At 34.1% G+C, this 22,541-nt stretch overlaps 2 protein-coding genes across 5 annotated transcripts in view; both read right to left on the reverse strand.

Moving 5' to 3' along the window:
- Positions 1-2,183: 2,183 nt before the first annotated feature.
- Positions 2,184-3,852, reverse strand: LOC120346621 (uronyl 2-sulfotransferase-like). The gene has a single exon (XM_039416383.2). The coding sequence runs from the start codon at positions 3,799-3,801 to the stop codon at positions 2,857-2,859; it is 945 nt and encodes a 314-aa protein (XP_039272317.2). The 5' UTR covers positions 3,802-3,852; the 3' UTR covers positions 2,184-2,856.
- A 971-nt stretch (positions 3,853-4,823) lies between these two features.
- The window catches only part of LOC120345293 (protein FAM135A-like), a 41,931-nt gene continuing 24,213 nt past the window's right edge, over positions 4,824-22,541 (reverse strand). For all 4 annotated transcript variants that reach the window (XM_078114914.1, XM_078114912.1, XM_039414685.2 and 1 more), the window contains 20 exons: positions 21,442-21,596; positions 20,616-20,756; positions 19,869-20,037; positions 19,248-19,378; positions 18,764-18,907; positions 18,101-18,233; positions 17,240-17,495; positions 16,186-16,303; positions 15,104-15,454; positions 14,242-14,553; positions 13,277-13,377; positions 12,747-12,821; positions 11,983-12,111; positions 11,573-11,673; positions 10,465-10,640; positions 9,738-9,939; positions 9,074-9,225; positions 8,171-8,281; positions 7,465-7,651; positions 4,824-7,319 (listed from right to left, as the gene is read on the reverse strand). In XM_078114914.1, coding sequence (XP_077971040.1) covers positions 7,184-7,319; positions 7,465-7,651; positions 8,171-8,281; positions 9,074-9,225; positions 9,738-9,939; positions 10,465-10,640; positions 11,573-11,673; positions 11,983-12,111; positions 12,747-12,821; positions 13,277-13,377; positions 14,242-14,553; positions 15,104-15,454; positions 16,186-16,303; positions 17,240-17,495; positions 18,101-18,233; positions 18,764-18,907; positions 19,248-19,378; positions 19,869-20,037; positions 20,616-20,756; positions 21,442-21,596 — 3,280 coding nt within the window. In that variant the 3' untranslated portion in view covers positions 4,824-7,183. The remainder of the gene's footprint in view (positions 7,320-7,464; positions 7,652-8,170; positions 8,282-9,073; positions 9,226-9,737; positions 9,940-10,464; positions 10,641-11,572; positions 11,674-11,982; positions 12,112-12,746; positions 12,822-13,276; positions 13,378-14,241; positions 14,554-15,103; positions 15,455-16,185; positions 16,304-17,239; positions 17,496-18,100; positions 18,234-18,763; positions 18,908-19,247; positions 19,379-19,868; positions 20,038-20,615; positions 20,757-21,441; positions 21,597-22,541) is intronic.

Raw genomic sequence — 22,541 nt, forward strand, 5'->3', positions numbered from 1 at the left:
GTAAAGTCGTAATAATTGCATTGAAACGAGCTTTCTTCAAAGCAGTCAATTTCGTCGATTGCGAAAAATGAAAGCTCAACAAGTAGAAGAAGTTAGGGTTTCGGTATTCGCAGCCGTTTTTCTCACTTTTCTCTCTCTTGTTACGTAGGTGAAGGAAGGCATGACGCGTTGCCATTTACTAACCTATTATCAACTTATCTGGCATGGCCAATGTTAATTATTAACGTAGTTAAGGGGGAAGAACTGAGTAGGGCCGTTTGACGCCAACACACCTGGTTTCAACTTCTCCCGCAACTTAACCGTAGATAAGGGATAGCATTGCGTTGAGACCGATTGACGCCAACACACCTGGTTTCAACTTCTCTCGCATCTTAACCGTAGATAAGGGATAGCATTGCGTTGAGACCGATTGACGCCAACACACCTGGTTTCAACTTCTCTCGCATCTTATCTAGCATGGCCATGGCCAATGTACATAATAACCGTAGATAGGGGGAAGAATTGTGTTAAGACCGATGGACGCTAACAGCCCGGTTTCAACTTCTTCGGGTGAAATGACTAATGAACGCAGGAGATCAATCTATCAAACATGGTCTATCAAACATTTGTATCCATTTTACTTTTATTTATTATTTACTTGTTCCAGTTTTCCGTTACTTATGGTATATATGTTCCGTTTCTATTTTATTCTAATTTATAGTCACGCGTTTAAATAGTGGGAATTCCCCACCAAGTGTGGATTAGCAATGCTTAACCATTCTTTATTGTTAATATCAACACTTGATATATGAACATGGAATATCATACTGTTTTTAGCTGTTTTGTTTCAGACTTGGGGAATAAACAGGAAAATATCCATAACCTTTCAACACGACGATCTTGTGAAATTTAACGAAGAGCTTTCGCGACGAATTGGAACCAAATAAGCGAAAAGAGCGATTGATCACTCGCGCCAATACCTCGCGTGATAATTAATGTCGCGTTTATCAAATAGAAATATGACGACAAAAGAGAGATTGCGTAATGAATCAGCGCAACCTCGTCTTCTCGGCATCGGTAAAGCGATTGAGACGGCAGAGAAACAGCAAAACAACGGATTCCTCACGGACCGCTAAAAATTTAACTGCTATCATATATAATCAAATATGAGCCAGTGTGTATATTCTGTGCGAGATCCATTTTCTATTACAAAATCGTGATGTTCTGTTAACGGTTTTATTGTTATATATCAGTCCGGACTTGGCCTTGCTCATGATGTTTTTCACAATTCCTCGCAATATTTCGGCCATATATGATTAACTGTCTTACCAAATGCGGCAACTTATTTTGATTTATCGTCGACTTGAATACCACCGACACCCGACCAAACTTGTGTCAATCTTGGCCGATAGGATCGCCGACTTGAGTTAGCAAATAAATGTCGTGAGTGTGAAATAAATGTCACAAAATGCATTGTTTTGCGATATAACTTTGTATAAGTTCGGTATTTAAATTATACGCAAATAAATAATATTTGATTCAAATTTATCGCAAATAATGGCATAAACATTCATTCCGCGAAATGATTAAATGTAAAATGAAGCATGGTAATCGGAATATCGTCAATAAGTCGACATCAATAATTATTATTATAAAATGCTAACAAGGCAGTAATGTCGGATAATGCAGAAAACGCTGCAAAAACAAGTCTTCGTCGCGAGGAAATCGCAAGGTCGTTGGTTAATAAATTAGAAACCCGTAATTTTTATTCAGTACGAGAGTCGATTTTAAAAAACTATCGTTTCCATAAATATCCGTATACCAGTGTCGGTAATGATAAAATTGATCGCATAAAAATGGGACAGTTAATTTGCGAAGGTGATAAAGGAAAACCAAAGCTAACACAAAATATAAAAATCAGAATAAAATTAGTTTGAATTCACTCCTTGATATTTGTCTTTAACATCTGCCGCCGGCGTGTAGTACTGCCAAGAATATGAAAACCCAACTTCAATGGCCCATTCGGAAAAGAAGTGGATTCAATTGGTTGTTATGATAGGTTTAAATGCGTGGAAAATATCGCAATTACGGGGTCATTACGTAATTGATTTTGCCGTAATTACGGAATTGATTTTTGTCAATTACGTGCAAGCCTACTTCAAATGAACGAGTTTTATCAATAGCAGGGGATATTGCAAGTAGAGTACGGTGTACTCTTTGATTCAGTCCCAGTCTTTATGGTCATGGCAAGAGTATTAAAGTCACAGCGAAATGCTACTTAAACGCTTAACGGCTGACGCTTTTTAACAGTGTAATGAATGAGAAATGTGATACCTTGATATAGGGTTTTATACAACTTTAAGTTTACAGCACTCTTAGAATTTAAAGTAAAATATAACACAAGTAAATGTTATTAAACAAGAAAACAAATATGTAGCGAATTGCTGATGCTAACAGTAAACGGTCCAATAGCTAAATGAATAAAGTTGAAAAAATTAACACACTACATCTACAGCACAGCGATATTTTATGTAGCGAAAAATATAATCTTCACTCACTGAAAATTTCAAAGCAATTGGTCCAGTATTCGAAGAGAAAAGCGACTTTATAATGATGACGAAAAATAACAACAAAATATTGAAACGATCGAAACATAACGATCGTTTCGATATTTTGTTGTTGTTCTTGTTGTTATTTTTCGTGTCCAACAATTATTTACCAATGTTAATTTGCTTCACTGGTGTACTTCATCAAAAACGTTTTATTGCGATTACTAAGATAATTGCATTCATAAGATAAAACGTCTTGAAGGCGAAATCTAATTTGTTTAAAAACGTTGAAGGGAAATTACGCACAGACAAGAAAAATTGATTTGCTTTAGGTTATTAAATATTTTCTTTTCAAGTTTTCGAATTTTCTTTTTGCATGATAATAAACTTCATATTCGTCTGCCATTAAGTCTTCTTTTAGCTTTTTTCGTGATTCTGGTGTCAAAAAGTCTCTTTTTATGCTTTCCGTTGTTCCACTTGTTTCGTTGTGAGTCTTCCAGATATCAAGTGCGCCTTGAAAATAGTCCGGCAACATCCACTCAAATAGAAGTAAAGTTTTCTCAAATTCCTCTAAAACCCCGATCACTGAGTACTTTTCATCGACATGCCTTTTCGCTATTTTAACGCGTGTCGCTGATCTTATTTTACAAGTATTGCCCATCCCACAAAAATAAAATCCCATGTTAAACATCATCGGGTTGTGCCTGTTACAAACGCCTATCTCCTTTAAAACACAGTCATTAATGTTTTCTCTACCTGCCTTTGGTGGACTGCGAGATTTATTTCTACTGGCATCACCATATTTTTCGTAGTTGAAATGCGAAACAAAACGTTCAATCGGATCCCTCACGATGTTGATATAAACGGGACGAAGAGACTCCGGGTACATGTCGAAATCAACATATAAAAGATGCCTTTCATAAAATGTTGGGGGAAAGATATTGATAATATTTTGTTGAAGTTCCTTCAGTTCCACTCCCTCAAGTTTGCGTTTATAAATTTTGTTGTCTGATATCACCTTTATTTTATTTCTTTGTGCGATGTTGATCGCAATGCTTATCAGAGATCTACTTCCACATTTTTCTATTCTGTTATAAAACACGTTCCTATTTCTCAAATTGGGCAACGGATATTCCCTCGATAAAGTTTGCCTTTTTGGCCTCCATGAAAGGCCAATCGTCTCATTCTCGTCCAATTTCCAGTAATCCACAAATTTCAAGCAAGCTACCAAGAATATAAGAACCCATAAAATCCATCTAAACTTTGGGATCATGGTTGGAATCGACGCATTTTTTATGAATTATTGTTCAGAGTACGAGTCTCCCCCGAGGATAAGGATCAATTTCAGAGTGATCGGGTTCCAGTTATGTGAAGCCGAAGCGCCTGAGGGCTTTCATTAATGAATACATTTTAATAGAAAATGAAGGCTTGTTCACACAGTTGTATGGGAGAGAGCAAGATTATCGCACGAGGACATTAAAAAAACACACACTGCATATATATACACACACTGATTAACCAAACTTATTTTTCAGTGAATTTTTATAAATGTTATGTTCGAAGGGCACCATCAAGTAGAAGTAGGTATCTAGGTACATTTACGTATAAATATTCATATAGTATATGAATTTCAGATTGTACTCATCTCTGGTTTTGGTGATTGGAAAATGGACAAACGAAACAGTTTGTATTCGTAAAGTATGTCAGAAAATCTATCTGTAATAATATATCAATTGCGTGCTGAAAGAATTGGGCGGCTGAAGGCATCGCGGTTTGATAGGGGATTAACTCAAAATTCACCAATTCCATATCACAAAACTATTTCAATTTACAGGCTATTGGTGTACGATGAACACGTCCTCTTATAACAGAATGAATTTTGGAGGTTATCGTTCACTCAGTTACTAGATGTGCCACAAGAGCCATTTCCGAGTGCGTACAGTACTATGAATGATGCCGGAGACTCAGACAATACCGGAGTTCAGCGTTTTCTACTGACATCTAAGTCAAAATCATATTTCCATTGCAGGGCCACTGCGTGGTAGTTTACTAGACCAGCAGAACTTTTATTCTCAAGTGAAAAACATAGATGTCTTGCAAGCATTCAAGTTTTGCATTCGAATTTGAAGACAATTTTAAATCAGCCGAACAACAAAGTCAGAATTGTTTTCACCGAATGTAGAATCAGTTTTTTTAACTTGGAGTCGGAACTAAATGGAGCTCTTTCCTCATCTCAGCAACACCTACTATTACAGTACATTATTTTGGTTATTAAGCAAAGGAAAACACATGTGACAATTTTGCAAAATGTATTATATGAGCAAGCAAGCAACATGACTTGAAATAACCATACGCGTAAAGACCAAACACGTGATAAAGATTAAATAAATATACATCTACTATCAAACAAGAAAAATAAAGAGAAATTACACACCAGCAATGTACAATATTCAATTGCAAATGCCGAAAACTTAATCAGACATTGGCATGTGATAAGTGATAAGATGTGATGAACACATACATTTAAATGTTCAATGAATGGATAATGGCTTCAGCAGATTATACTTCTGCCAGTTCACAGTAGGCAAAAAAGTCATATTGAATACTTTTTATGCACCCAGTAAGACAAAATACAAACTCAACAGAAAACGAGAAATTACCAGCCTCTTGCATAACCATGGTGTCTTGCTACCAAAGCCGACAGAGTATAAATCAGAGACATACCTAACATATCAATTTTAAAATGCTGAATTTTTTAAAATAGGAATTGAACAAATGTATAGTCCAAAATAAAAAAATTAAGGAAGGTATCAGGGCAGTTACTAATACTGACGAAAAAATATAAACAATCAACTACATGTGATGGGTTACTATTTATCATGCTATCATTACAGACTATTGTCATGCGTTTGGTGAGGGCAGGCTATAACTAGCAAGTATTTCAAATTTGTGACTCTATAACTAATCGCTCATAATAAATTTGAATGTAAAAATGGATGGTCCTTCATTTGACAGTACATGGAACATTGATTCCAATAAAACAATTACTTGTTCTGTGGCCATAACTCAGATTGGTAAGTACAGGCTCCGATAATGGAGCCAATTTAAGTTCAAAATAGAACAGAGTATGTCCATTACATCAGTCAAGTACAAAAATTAAAATTTTAGTATTCAACAATTTTAATAAAATTGACTTTTGTGGAGCACAGTCATAATAATGTACTGATGATTCCTCTGATTTTAAACACTTCGACATTCGAAAATTTTCAAATTTCGAAAAAGTATTAATTACAAACATCACTGTCCTACGAGACATATCACTTGTTGAAAATATGCACGCCATTCAGAATTTGACAATTCTGAGAAGATATTTTCGATTTTACAATATCATCACCAAGACTCAATACAGTGGAAGGACAAAACAAAACGATTGACAGGTGGACACAAAAGTAAAACAGGAATACTTAAAACAAAATCACAAAAATTCATTTTATTTTGCGATGATACAGCACAAAGCACAATAATTGCAACACATTATGGAAGACTTTGAAGCGACACTCGAGCAAATATTCGAATGACTGTTCAATAAGCAACGGATCCAATATTCTAATTGCATAAAATTTTGACTACCCAAAATGCAGAAGCAAATAGGATGCACCTATGACCGAGATATTTTTAAAACATTATAGAGGGCAAATGAAGTTGTCCTGTTAAAAGACGTCCACCGAATGTAGAACCGAATTAAAAGTATAGACGCCACACGATCACCTCTTTTGCTTGAAAACTAAAAATTTATTGGAAAAGACAATTGAAAATGTCAACATCTTTCAGTTCGAAAAATGTGTTACCAATATATATAGTTCAAATTTTTTTTCTTTTTAATTTTTTAATTTACTTAATTCATATGTTTCAATTTTAAATGAAAAAAAAATTCTTGGGAAAAAGACACTTCTAAGCCAACAGTGCTCATTTGTATTCATTCTGAAATCTAACGTTATACCTTCATACTTTTTTTTATGTCTCAAGTTCCAGATGCATATGAAAGATAGTGGAGGTATATTTGAACAAAATATGGGAAATGGTTCTACAAGAAATTATCAGTGTCGAGTGAAGAACATAACATGTACTATAAAATGATTCATGCAGGAATAAATGAGCAGCTGATTTTGATTCAGAGGTTGCACTAATTCGATTTAGAAACGAACCACACGTGAGCTCTTGGAATGGCAGGTGTGTATAATGTTAATCAAAATGACAAAATTCCAGTTCAGGGTTGTAAAAACGGATCAAATATTCGAATACATTCAAAATTCATTATGTTCGATATAGTAAATTTTTGAATTTAGGAATAATCCAAAATTTTTTTATTTAAAAATTAGGAATTTTAAGCCGTCAGACAAGCAGATCGAAAACATACAATACCTCAATTGGTAACAAACTGCACAGACAAACCAATGACATTTGTTTGTGTGATCAACATGAAGATATAGTATATTGTGAAATTTTCCACATGAACTTGCCCCCGATTTAGAATGTAATCAAAATTCCATATTCAAAATTATTTTTTCAGAATTTATTAGGAATATTAAAATATTTCGGTTTGGCCATCCTTGTACCAGATCCACCCTTTATCAGAAATGATAGAGCGAAGCTTTTTAAACAAAGTATCGAATTGCTGCTACCAGTAAAAATTTTTCCAGAAAAACTTCAGAGTCTAAAACAGCGATGTGTGCCGCTCGTCCAATCATTGTATTTGCATTGGCTGTCGGTAACGCATGAACGACGTGGTATCTGGAAACAAAAAATATTCATGACCAATTGAACTAAATTACATTTTTTCCTTAAAAAATTCATACAATATTAATATACTTTATCGAACACAAAGGATCTGTCCAGGTGGCTTGCATTAGTAATCAAAAGTTTCCAAGAATGTTACCTGACTAAATTCAATTTCTGTTTATTGAGCACTGGCTTCATAATGTTGTTTAACATTTCCTGGTATGGTGGTCCGAGAGTTTTATCACGAAATGATTGTTTGCACATTTCAATTCTTGCTGAGTGATACGGCACGTAGCGATCGGATGCTGATGCCACGAGTAGTATATTACGAAAATACTCGAGTCCTATGAAGAAATGAGAATAATGTGAGGGAGAAAAAAGAATTATTTTTATAATTTATACTCATAGTATAACTTTATTAAGTGTATTTTGCAATGTATATTGCGACATCATTTATGGGTCGGACGATGTGTGGTGATATTTATTTAAATATTACATGACATTTACGTGCCGATTGCACATAATGCATTTTCTTGCCTTTCATTATTATTTCAAGTCACTGTATTTATTAAAAAAAAAACAATAATTATTATTTAAAATTACATAACACCATAATCAGCACTCTATGGTGGAGTTTTATGTTTCTAGATTCTGACTTCTGGTTTTTCAATAAATTTTACTTCGGCACACAACTATACCAAATATACCTACAGTAAGTTTCTTGAATATTGGAAGTTCTAAAAAATGTCATTTCAGTACTTGCTTGAGACTCAATTTTTCTCATAAAACACATTATTGTTAAGCACATACTGACTTGCAGCGGTTGAAACTAGAGTTAAAATCCTTAATCCCATATTTCTTACCTCTTTTTTTGCTCAGTTTATAAACATAAGTTTTCCTGAGATCTGCGTGATCCTTGCAAGCAAGTTGAAGAAGACAGGCTGATTTCTTCCATTTTTGAATCAACCAAAGACCTAAATAAAACAAGATTTTTACTGTTCTATTTTTATGTCAGACAATATCTCCAATAACAATTTTGATGATACTGAATTAATTTGTGTTAAATCCCAAACTACCAACAAATTTGAAGTATACTGTAATGAAAGTCTTGGCAACACTATTTCTAAGTCTACTAAACAATCAAAACAAGCATTGAGAATTAAAGAAATTTGAGAATATAAACCAAGGATGTTCAAAACAAAAAGAATATTTGAGTCAAGTTGATATTCATTGTATTTGGTATTTTTAATTCTTGATTTTAGAAATCATTTTGAATAATTTAATTCGAAACGATATCAATCACTTTGAACAACTGAATTCTCATCGTAAAACCAAAATTGTCTTCATTTAAATAAATGGTAAATTAAAATGGTACATTATTTCATTTAGGGCCATCCCTGTATAAAACTTGGGATTAGGTAACATAAAAATATTTTCTTGGCTGGCCTGGGGGCATTGAAAATACAAACTCATGCTAAGTGATAATATCTCAATACTCATATTACAGGGTGCCCTCAAAAAAAATAAAAATAAATACAGAATCCAGGTCATTCGGAACATATTCTAGAGCGAACATAACTTTTGTGAAAAGCGTCCTAGATTACTAATACTATACAGAAACAGAAATTCAAGTGTTGAATAAATTTTTTTCATTTTTGTAGAATTAAGAGTTTATGGATTCGTTTTTTTTGATCACCACCCTGCATTTGATCAAGCATGACTCTATAAACTTCAGGTATCAAAAAATACAATATTTAAATTAATACCTGTATTTACAAGTGCACTATTGTTGAATATAGTTCCGAGGTGAGGTCCAGAAAATGACAAAAATGTATAAAATCTTGATTGAAGATGTCGCATGCGATCATGCGCGACAGTCGATCGAATCAAAAGACAACCCAATGAATGTCCGATGAAACTGAAAAATAATTGATGAAATAAATTTTCTAAACTTCGGTATGCCGAACTGCAGAAACATGATACGCATTATACGCAAACAGATTCACAAGTTAGAAAAGGACATGTAGTTTGTGTCACGAAATCCAACTTATAGTTTCATTAAAAAAAGTTCTTATTGCTATCGGACACGATGTGGCCATACGAATCATATTACTAAATTGTTGTTGAGGCAACTTTTTGTATGGAAATAGCGCTTTTTTCCTTAACTAATCATTTCGAATTGTAGGCACTTAAAGATGGGAGTAGTCGCCGGATTCCTATGAAATCCGACAATTCGCTGTTTATTTAATTAAAGTGAACACTGCTTTTATTCCAACCATTGTTACTGCTTACGTCACAACTGTCCTTCAGTTTGACTTTGCGAACATAGCGCTCAGTCACATTTTTGTGAGTCACTCAAGCTACCGGTACTGCATCTCGTTATTGAGATCTTCATGTCCATATATATTCGAGTATCACTCTCTAATTTACCTTATTTTTGTTGGTTCTCCGCCCGAAGAATAATTCATGTCGATATAATCCAAGATTTCTGAAACTAAGCGATCCGTCATGGTATCAATATCGGCATATGTATCATCTTGATTTGCTCGAGCCATTAGGAACGAAATATTTGAACTTGCTGGAAGTCCGAGTTGTAAATAAGTGCGGACGAGTCGAAGATCATTCGAATTACCTTTAAAAGTTAATTATTTGGTTTACTCTGAGAACTAAAATTGTATATCGAATTTTTTCTGTCAAATTCTGAATTGACTAGGATTATGAGCTAAGATTTCACAATAGCATTAACTTGTAACCTTAACAAATATTGATACCCGAATATACCTGTATTTTAGTGATTTAAAACCCTTGTATATTTGATATAAATATTTTATAAATACAGATAAATCGCTTTTTTATAATAGTAGGCTTGGTGGATAAGCTCACCAATGCATCAATGATTGCTAGACTTCCTCCACTAACGAGTGATTACTGCCACCGCTGAGGCTTTCACTTCCAATTATGCTTGTGCTACGTAACAAATACAAGTAACCAACCATATTGTCCCAGTAGAAGCAAATTAGGTTATCTCACTTTTCAAGATTTTGAGAAATTCTTGTTTTTGTGGACATTAAGCACTACCTAAAATCAGAACTGAAACAGGTGCAGGTTTGACACTCCATTTTTATGAATTATAAGGTACTAAAACTATGCAACCCACCATCAAGACCATGAACGCAGACGACTAAATGAGTTTCGTCATTGTTTGAAAAATTTCTTGTAACTGATAATCTCTGTGTTAAATATGGTGACAGAGGAATAGGTGGAGGAATATCAGAATACAGAAATCCAGGAAAATGAAGTCGACCAAAAAGTTTGCTCTTCTCTGCGATATGTCTGAAAGTAAAAGTCAAGAATATTAGGCCCAATAACTTTCACAGAAACTAGTCAATAAACTGCAAAATTTGAGAAAAACAAATCAAAGACAAAACGAGAATATCGGTCAGAGACCGAAGACTTATCGATTGAAAGTTAGGGGATCCCCCAATACAGCGCTCTTACTCCATAGTGACACCTTGTGTCTCCTTACTAATTAATTAATAACTCGCTAATTATACGACATAATTCATCCAAAATCAATAGGCTTCTGGTCCGACATATGATGAATGCACATGCAAAATCTGGAGCAGATTCGATCTCCCTTTCGTGAGATATCGCGTGCATCTAACAGACAGACAGACAAACAGACAAATACCTATCAACATACCCACCGATTAACATCGATAAGTAACAAGTAACAGTATAAATTTTTTGAATAAAGCAACGCTCCCAAACTTTTTGCTTGTGTGGCGCCAAATTTTTAGAGGAAAAAGTCACGAAGCACAAAAATAGGTACGACGCTGCAACCCCATTGGGAACCGCTGTGATAAAGGATTCTTTAGAATATTTGTTATATACCGGTAGATTCAAGTTGAAAATATAGACCAAGATTTTTCAGACTGGGCCTTCTGGAGGTCATGAGAATTAAACGGTACCACTCATGATGAATAAATTAAATTGAAGTAAATAGACTGCAATTAGTTTAATTTTTTGACTGTGATACAACTACTATATTGATATTGTTTGTTAATTTTTATATTTAAATGTGCCGCCTAAAAGAACTGATGACAACAAACATCTGAAAGGCAAAAATATGTATTTTATTAGAAGAGGTTCACATGTGCATTTGTTGAAGGCCACAGATCTAGAAAGTTTGAAAACTACTGATAAAGATGAAAAAAGAAAAGATTACTGGTATAAACAATTTGGGTCATGACTTATATTCTTACTTTTTCTCTCTCTCTTTTCTTAACGGAATAACAGCATTAAAAAGATCTACACTCGTCAACAGGGATGATTCTGATCCATTCAAATTGACATTGGAAGGTGGCTGGAAAAATATAAGAAATTATTTTCAACATATCAATATAGGAAAATTCTATCACTGAACAAACGGTTGAAAAATATTGGAATTCCATGAACAAAGAGAGAACTATTCAACAAATCCAAATTGGTGGATACATTTTACTTTCTGAATTATCAGAGCAGGGTTTTTGAAGCAAGGACTCATCGATTAGGGGATTGTATTTAGGTGTGGTATTACTAATATACTTCACTCATATTTATTTAGTATTATGATTGTAATACTCCTTCGTGATCACTGAAACAAATTATAACTGAGCTTCTACAAGAAACATACCTTTGTAATCCTCGTTTTGCTTGATGACTTTGCAGTGACTTTAGTTGTTGTAGTTGTACTATTTATACTTGTTGGGACAGTGGACATTGACGTACTAGGGATTGATGAAGAACATGCATGGTTGACATCCTAGCAAATAAAAATTAGGAATAAACTTTCACGTACAACTGACAACTAGACTAACAGACTATTATTAAGTATTTGTTCTTTCATATATATTTTGCCAGCTAAAGAATATACTATAATATTGAGGAATATTCACATACTATTACGCATGTTGAATGCATAATATGCGTCGGTGGGTCATATAACCAACTTGACATCAGACATCTAGCTGTGACTCTTGAAATATCGAGTTTTTGCATAGTTTGTTAACATCATCTTTGACAGAAGTTGTAGCAAGCCTTAACTGACTGGTCAAACATTATATATTTTTACCTATGTGAGCACCTTTTCAAACATAAACTGTCTGATTAGGATTCTATGCTTGATGAGGTAAATCTGAGTGTCGACAAGGGCCCGATTATGTCCTACGGGCCAGGCCGCCTGTTGCACACCCCTGAACTAAGGTGTAACTACTGTTAGGCTGTGAATGTGACAATAGCCCTCTATGAGGAACGCCAATCAAATATCTCTTGGGAGTTGTGACCAAATCAACAAAATGATAAATATTAAAAGTTGATGAAGATTAGAATACTCGTTTCTAAAAATGGAACCATACAAAAAAAGAAAAATTTATTGTTATTCAAATGAAAAGTCCTTACTTTTTTCGAAACGCCATAGTTAATTTTGGGGGTAGGCTCAAACACGGCATCTCGCATTTTAGTTTCATTGTCATCCTGTATAAAAAGAAGAAGACTTTTCTTACTTTTGCCTTTATTTAAAGGTTACCTCAGATTTATGAATTAACAAAAGCTAGTTGAATGAACCACCATTTTGAATGATTTCCGTCATAGTTTGTATACTATCTTATTTGGCTCAAATGGCACCTATTTGGCATTTTTGATGTCATACAAATCTGTCTTAAGGACAATCTTAAGAACAAAATATAAATTCATTATATATTATAAAAATCCTATTCATAAATTCATCCTCTCCCTAAATTCCTTATTACATTTCTATGTTCCTTTTCAATGAAAGGTCTGAAATATATTTTTATTACGAGCCTGTTTTTATGATTTAGTCTTAGTCAGTCTGATTTCAAAACAAGGGTGTCCAATTGTCTCATTTAGTGTAATAATTGTGCAAGTTTTGCAACATTCAAGATATAATAGAATGCAAAATGTCACGCTACCTGTATAGTCTGTAACTCTTGGATGAAATCAGGATCAGGAGGTTCCTCTGAGCATTCCAATGATCCAGCAAATACATGGAGTGACTGACTTCTCTGTTTCACTGGAAATGCAAAATCAAGATTTATGAGTAAATGAAAGTGTTAATAACATATTACGTGAATACCCTTCATATTTACCATTTCAAAAGCTGTAAGGCTGTAAAAACTTTACGACCAAATTCGGAACATTTAAAAAACGACTTTGCTCAGCGCTGACAAATATTTGAACTCTGACTTCCAATAAGTGAAATTCGAAATCCTGCTCTAAATTCAGAGATAACTAAATTTGGACTACAAAAACTGGAATATGCAAGCTTTCTCTGATTGTTTGTTGAGAATGCTTTGTTAAATTGTTATTGAAAAACTGAAATAGTTTTTTTGTAATTGAAGAATTCAGGAAAAAGGAAATCAATACCAATATTGAAAACACTGTTTAGTAGTAGGTTTGTCTATAACAGCGATTCTCAACCGGGGGCCCTCAGCCCCCTAAGGGGGCCACAAGGATGGGCTGAAATCTGAATTTACTTTTCACTTTAAAAGAAATCTCACAGTTTTTCCTAACTTGCTGCTCAACAAGATTATTTCGCAGGGTGTTTTCGCTCTCTTTTGTGCAAATTGTTTTAACATAATGGGATTTGGAATCTATCAATGAAAATAACCCTATTAATACCTCTGGAATATTAAAGTGGGGGCCATGAGTGCTAAAAGCCTCCGAACGGGGGCCACGAGTCATAAAAGGTTGAGAACCACTGGTCTATAAGATAATGATAAATTTGGCCCTTCAAAAATAATAAATAAAAAAAAGGTACTCCTGAAGTATGCGCACCAAGATGTCGCATAACCTGAACCCTAACCTGGTACACAACCTGAGTTCAGGTTGTACGCCATCTTGGTGTGCATACTTCAGGAGGTCCAAAAATAATTACTTGTATTTTGTATCTTCAGAAAAGTAGATCCTTGAGTGTTGCCTTCAGGTGGGACAGAACCTTCATCAACAGGAGGTAGTTTTTTTAAGCTTTTTAATTCTGGGAAGAAAAGTTCACCGACGACCTCCTCATCCAGATTATCAATAAATCCATTAATGTCGACACCGTTTGTCTGTTTGTCATTTGTCGAATCAATATTTCCATTTGTTGTTTCTAGCTGGTTTGTGATTGCACTCATGTCTGGCTGAACTCCTGTCGGAGTTGATTGGTCAAGTTGGGCTGTCAGTGTGTCATCATCAGACGGCAATAATGCTGATAAGGAAATGGACAATTTGAAAATGTAGGTTGCGATACTCGATACTAGGTATTCGGTTATGGCAAAATGATCGTTTCTATGTGCTCCTGAAGAATCACGATTTGTTATGCCAATTTTCTTTGTCCAGCTGAGGCCATGGTACGCAGCTTTATCAGATTTCCCCTACCTCAAGATAAATATTGAAACCCTATTTTACATATTCAGTAAACGTTCGCATTGAACAAAACTGCATTATACATTGCAGTAGAATACAATTAATTGAAATTCTTGATTGTGGATTGATATTGCTGGAATGGTCAAATAAAACCAAAGAAACCGGAAGCAATTCTCAGAGTACCAATTTATTTGAATAAGAGCCATTCCTAGCAGAAAATTATAAAAAAAAAATTACATCCGCTTACGAAAATGTATCCCCTTTTTTATATATATGCCGAAAAATCTATGTTTCAACTTACTAGAATTTTTCCAAACTAGCAATCTAGCATATGAATTTATATAATAAACTTTTAAGGAAACCGGCAAAATAATAGTTTTTCAGATACTTACATGTGTTGGCAACAGAGACATCTTCTGATGAAGCGTGTGATATCTCTGCAATCGATCCATTCTTCATGGGTGACGAAGTCGACAATTCACCCCAAGCTTGAATGAGTTCAGGTTCATCAAAAGGACTGAGGTCCGTCGTCGTAACAGTTCCCCCACCTGGGTGAAGACCCATGCCATATCGAACCCGGTCCAAACCACCTAAAGTCGTATGAGAAGTCTTTAACCTTCCATGGGGGCCACATGGAACAGTTTGAACGTAATTTGAATGTGGCCGAGGAAACTGATTCGGATCGTCAGATCCCGCCTGTAGTCTCTCGATTCCCATAGAATAGGATTGTGACTTGACCATTCCTGTGAACAAATTCAAATGAAACATTAAATCTCATAATAATTTAACGAGAATATCGGCCTGAGACCGAAGACTTATTGATCGAAAGTTAGGGGATCCCCCAAAACTTCGCTCTTACTCCATAGTGACACCTTGTGTCCCATCACTAATAAATTAATAACTCGCTAATTATACGACATAATTCGCCCAAAATCAATAGGCTTCTGGTCCGAGATAAGATGACACATGCAAAATCTGGAGCAGATTCAATCTCGCTTTCGTGAGATATCGCGTGCATCTAACAGACAAACAGACATACAGACAGACAAATACCTATCAACATACTTACCGATTAAAATCGATAAGTAATAAGAAAATGTATTTCATACATAATTTACATGTAGCCTCTGCCATACAAAAGTACTGAATGACCTCTGGTGACCAGCATGGCAGTATTTGTGGTTTTACCCAAACGGCTATATCATTATGCTGTGCTGTCATTGGTCAGTTGAAGAGAGGAGAAAAAAGGATCGAAGCACCGGGATAACAATCGAACATACCGGGATAACAATCAAAAATAAATGAGAACATGAAGTTCACACTAATAAAGCAAATTGGTCAATTTATACATCAATATCGGAAATGTAACTAAAAACTGAAAAATAACCAACAAACAACGAAAACGAGTCACAGCCTAAAACCACGCTCAAAATCCTGTCTGCATGAAAAAAAGCGTTTGAGTAACATTACTTACCGTGATATATATGAGCAGCATTAGGATCATGGAGAGGGCTTTCAACAGTGGATGACGTAGTGATCATTGACGCAGTGGGAATAAATGTTGTTGGTAAAGTTGTTGTTATTGCTTGGGACTGAAAATAGCAAATGTGAATAGAAATATTTAAAAAAAGTATCATTTGAATTTTTTGAAACTACAGTGTTCCACCCATTTTTTAGAATTCAGAACCAGGACTGCGAAGGGTGGGAAACTTTACTATCGACTCTAACTGGCGATACTGGTAGAACAAATTTTTACTTTAGTTTGTGCAGTCATCCTTTAACAGCCTGAACAATTAGGCAGCTTCTCCGAGTATTAGTAGAAAACTTTGACTATCACTAATGAAAGTCTAAAGTTTTGACATCGACGGAGAGTTTGAAAAAATGAAAACAAAGCAAACTTGGATTCCCGACTCAACAGCTCTGATCAGGCTTCCTAGATTTGTTTCAAATTTTCTCTTTACACGAACAGGCAGCATATTAATAATAAAACATTTATCCGAGGTGATACTGATAACCATGAAATATCGGTAACACAAACATACTTAGAAAGGATTTGTTCTGAGCCAACCCAAGGCACTTGAACACAGATAGTAATACCAGATCAAGAATGAAAATGGCCAATTCATTACATTTAGCCAGATAAAATCATGCAAAAATAAAGCATAGCTTATCAGTGAGCTGACGGCAAAGCTGTGAAGTTTGAGTATGAGGCCAGAGTTTTGAATGACTTTACTGGAGACAAGTTAAAATTGTGAATTCTCCTGAGTCAGTATTCAAAACATTTAATGGTGATAAAGATAAAAAGTTTCTCCAAAAATTCAAAATGCATCAAGTTTACCAAACGATCTTAACACTAGCCTAAAAAAGAAAGCTGCACACTCCCAAAGATTTTGTCATCAAAATTTGATTTTCAGGCCTGAGTCGATTGTAAATCTTCCCAGTTTCCACGGCCTAACTGACAGATAGTAGTTACTGCCCTAAGTAATACCTCTATATTTTGAACATCACAGAATACAGGAACCACTTACTATTAGGGATCCTCTAGCAGACAACGCGACTGGTTTTTCACTTATTCCAGATTCAGGTTCTTCAGATGTTTCTGCTCTCAATAATGCTCTGAAACGACTTTCAGCATGTCTGCTTGAAGTTGTAAATCCTCTTCTCATATGATGATGACCGTTGGCTAAAGTTGGAACTTCGAAAAGATTTGGTTGGGTTTCTGCAGTGGTTGGTCGGATGATGATATCGTCAAATGCATCAAGACTTGAATGTGATGATGCAGTGCTGGATTATAGAATTATAAAAATAAAATGAACACAAAATTCAAAAAATCTTTATAATATAATAAATTAATAATACAAATAAACAACCTAGAATTACACTATGATTTTGGTATTCAATCGATATATATTGAAAAAAAACTTTATAGTTTTGGACAAAATTCATGAAAATAAATATGTCACTAAGCTGAGAATAGCTGGAATATTTCTAGTCTGACATGGTCTACCTCAATTTGTTACATATTGACGAGTTTAACTAAACCTTAATAAAAATGTGAATATGCTTTCCATAAAACCAACACAAAATTTATTGAGCAAAATCTCTTTCCTTTTGGAAATATGAATGAAATTCTGATACATAACAAAATTACATGGAGACGAAATTGAAATGACTAATATGGCAATCACAACACAGAAAAACAATTCCACTTCATGTCTGATAGACCGTATTTTAAAATGTGGTACCAATATATATTAATAAAAACAGAGAAGAAATATAACTGAAACGATATAACAAAATTCCTGAACGTCAAGAGAGTTAAGAGATAAAACTTAGTTTTCATTTCAACAACGCAAACTAAAATATTAAAAAAAACAGACTTTATTTACCTGGAACCGGGTTTGGTTTCATTTAAAACAGAAGATGAATAACTTCTGGATAAACTACTTTTATCATCAACGATATTATCAATCCCATCTGAATTTTTTTTTCCAATCCGCATTAATTGTAGTAAACGTTGAGCTGCATAAAAAAATAGAATGTCATCTTCTATTGCTATTTTGAAGATAACTTAAATGACACTTTTTTCATTAGAGGCAATGGGCCAATTTTTGAATTGGTTTTCCAATATTGAAGACTCGCTAAAGTAAAAATGACACAAAAAATGAAGCAAAAAGAAAGCTACAAAGAACATTTTAAGTTATTTGAAAAACACCTGATTCATTAATTAAAAAATGGGCATCAAGTAGATTTAGCGGATAGTTTAGTCCACCAAATTAATGTTGAGTGGAAGCTCCCAAACGCATCGAATCAAAGGTCACCGAGTCCACGCCGAGCCTTGGACCAATTTGCGTTAATCACCGAGTTAAGTCCGACTTGCGGGTCAGTTGATGACGAGTTTGAGTCTAGCCATTTAGATAACTCCAGTCATTTGAGTTTATGAGTAACATCCTCTCGAGTACAACTCCAGTTGAGTGAATGATTTGAGCCAACGATAAAAATATTCTCAAGGTAATCAATAACAAATCAAATACATTGATAAGGACTGATACCTCCTTCATCAAGACTTCGTCTGTGATGGGTGAAAGATCTTTTCTTACGTTTGCTATTCTTATTTGCTTGAGTATCGTTAGCTGAATACGAAGCTTTCAATTTTGTGTGGCGAGATTGGGAAGATGACTTGGACTTTGAAGAGCCTGGCAAAATCAATAGCGTTTTTTACAGACCATAAGACATAACTAGACAAATGTCAGCAAAATCCAGAAATATTTTAATAGAATTTTAATTATCAATCATATGAAGCCATATCATTGGATAATAAAAACCAGCAAAATTTGGTATTAAATTCAGGCCCGCACACAATAAAAATATATTTGTAGAGACTTTTTTCATCTTCAACTATTAATTTGAAGTCAATGGTCCGTTGATAAATTTAAAAAAATTCTTGTTTTCATTTCAAGTGCCATAATAGAATCAATTCTCCAATTAAATAATTTATTTTAAAAATTAGTTATTTTAAACAAAATATATTTTTACCACTAGATGTTCCAGAGGCGAAAGATTTATTATTTTTTGAAGATTGAGGTTTTTTGTCACCGATGCTTGATAAAAACTCAGCTAACGTTACTTTTGTAGATTCATCATCCGATACACTCAATCTCTCTGCCCTGTGAATACAATATAAAAAATCCCAATCAAAACTGATCACAAAGGCTAAAATGCAAGATTATAAGAAGTAAGAAAAGATTTTCTCCTGGTCGTCATAAGCAGATCATTCTTAGCAAGATTGAAATCAATTGCAAAGGATGTACAAACCACAGAAAACCCTTTTTAACCACAGAACAAGCTTATTCTGACATGGAACAGAAATAGATAATGTAAGCTGATTCGGGCATTTTTACTTGGTTAATTAACTACTCTGCTATTTTGTAACAGTAAAGAGACTGAGTGTGGCATGCTTTTATGCTTTAAAATTCAGTTTTCTCAGAGTTCAAAACTAGAATCAATGGCGAAATTTTCATACGGTCAAAATTTATGCCAACTCTGGAGCTTGACAGTTTATAAATCTTCCCAAACTTTACAGCTCTGAACAGACTAAAGATCACCAAATGTTTGAGCAATCTTTCGACTGAATAAAAATATGATCAGGCAAATTACCTCAATTTATAACTTCCTTTTCGTTTCCGAAACAATCCAGAATATTTTCTTCTTTTCTGAGAAGCATTTGTTGCAGTTTCTTCTTTATTATTCATAACCGTAGTTTCACAGACTTCACCACAACTACTTATACTACTGTTTGGTGATTTCAAATCTCGTTCTTCCTGACCTAAAGTACAAAAGGCATGACTGAGAAATTCCAGGTAAATTTATCAAGGTAAAGTTATCTAAATCAAAACTACCTTATTTCTCATCAATAACAATAACCAACAATAAGGTTTCATACAGAAATGATTCAATTGTATAGATTTGATTATTTTATTATACTCAATACCAAATTTAATATGAAGTAATGGATGACTAGAAAATACCTCAAAATACCCCTATTGTACAATGAAAATTTTTTAAATAATAACAAAGAACCGGATTTTCAAATTTAACGAGAGAGAAAAGGAAAGCTGATACGAAAAAATGCTGACATGGACTCGACAAGCTAACAAAATAACAAAGATGGTTCAGATAATTCCATTTAATAGGGAAATTAAATTTAACTGAAGAATATGATTTCTCCATTTACAATGGAGGCAACAACAATAAATCTATCCTTATAGTGTTAGTGTTATCGAAAAATAAGTCATCAACGAAAATAAAATCAGGTAAGTGTCATGACTTCAGTTGAATCAAAATTGAAAATGTATAAACATATTTTATAAACCAAAAATTTGGTGAAAAAAAAATTTCACAAACCTAATATTTCAGTGACATTCAGAAAACCATTCTGATTGCTATTGGAGGTAGATGATGATGCTGATGATAAATGTTGAGAGGAAGATGTTGCAGCAGATCGAGAAAATATGCCCAAGCCCGATCTGTGTTTGAAAACTGGTTCTAAAAAAAGCAAAAATAGTTTTCATTGATATAAAAAATTTTTTTAACTACACTTATCCATGGCCATGTACTATACAATTAGCCACTGTTATCTAATGATACATTGAGACTATTTTTAAAAACGTTAGAAAATGGAAACGGCCATAAAACAGTTTACTTTTATTCACACGAATCTTCGCAAATTTCACAGAGAGTAAAAATAGAGGAGATGAAATACCAAATCCTCAAAATGTCACGTCTTATTATTAATCATAAAGACGCAGGCGTTAATAATCCATGCTTTGTTGATGAATTTCATTTTGAATCTTTAAAATTTGGCAATATTTTTCCAGACAGAATAGTAATATATGAAAAGTAGTAGTTTTTGAAAAATTCCTACCAATAAAAGTTTTCAATAATTTGGTCAACTAGTGTTGAGACCAAACACTCCTTTCCTAGTCAAGACATTTCGAATCTCAACCAAGAAATATAACAGAAGTATATTACTGAGTTACTTTTTCTAAATCGAATCAATCGGGTGATTGCAAAAAATGGCTTTCCTTGCCTTGAATTTTGTTCACACTAAATTCAAAACAGAAAAATCTCTGATAAAAAGATTGCATATATAACCTCATGCAACAGTAACTAATAGGCAATAAAGTGCGCCTCACTATATAGAAGATTTAGCTAACAAGTTGAAATTCACCTTTTTTACATTGATGAGTAAAAATGTCTTCAAATATAACAGGTAACGTATCGATCATTCCATCTGCTTCTTCATTATGAATGGGCAGAACTGGTAATTCCACAAAATATCTTGATGTTCGAATTTCGCTCGCCATCCAATTATATATACCATATCTAATAAGGAAAAGATAATGTATTCAATGTTAAAATTATACCACTTACGTAATATGCATTATTATTTCATACTTGCGTATGATAACATCATTATACCAAGTGGTATTGATTGTGCTTCTACTGGAAGAAGTACTTATATCCTTCTATTCAAAATTGTGCCTTTGATGGAATGTTTTTTTAATCGCAGCGCAACCCCCCCAACGCCTCGTTAAGAAAATCTTGGGTGACCCCTGTAACTTATGCAACGATGAGGATACCTATTTAAGAATCTTGCTGCACATTAACACAAATATATTTTTGTAACATTGAGCCAGACAAACATAATTTGATTTCAACAAAAAATTGAATGCGGGTAGATATAAACAATGAGGGTGTGTGTATATTATACCAGTTCTCCATATCTTTAAAAAAGACAATTCAACCAGTATGCAATTCAAAACAAAAATAGTTGAATAGAAATGAAAATCTTTACATGATGAGATTTAGGAATTTCAAAATTGAAACGATAAATTTGATCCTCAATTTTAAACAAACGCTGATACAGTTGCATTGGAAAAATGCTGTTCGGAGAGAGCTTTCAAATATTCGAAATTAATTTTATTCCTATTCAAAACTTTTGATTTTCGAAATAATTTTGAAATTATTCTTTGTAAAAATATCATTTAGAGCAGGGCTTCCCAAATTGGAGGTCGCGACCCCGAAGGAGGGTGCATAACAAAGTTAAGGGGTCGCAAAGAGTATATCAATTTCACACAAAGTACTATGTCCATTGTACATTTTAGACTCTCGATTTGAACACAATTATTAAAACTAGTGCAAAACATGAAAATCTCACTATTCGGAAAGAAAACATAGGATCAGAGAAGCAAGCTTGCATAACAATGTCGACCTAACAGGGGCAGCGGAAAACTTTAATATACTTGAAGGGCCGCAAGCTTAAAAGTT

The sequence above is a fragment of the Styela clava genome, chromosome 8, assembly GCF_964204865.1.
Source record: "Styela clava chromosome 8, kaStyClav1.hap1.2, whole genome shotgun sequence".
NCBI classification, from domain to species: domain Eukaryota; kingdom Metazoa; phylum Chordata; class Ascidiacea; order Stolidobranchia; family Styelidae; genus Styela; species Styela clava.

What these genes read in the sequence shown, in the direction of transcription:
- LOC120346621 (XM_039416383.2), bottom strand. Translation starts at nt 3,801, where the DNA reads ATGATCCCAAAGTTTAGATGGATTTTATGGGTTCTTATATTCTTGGTA.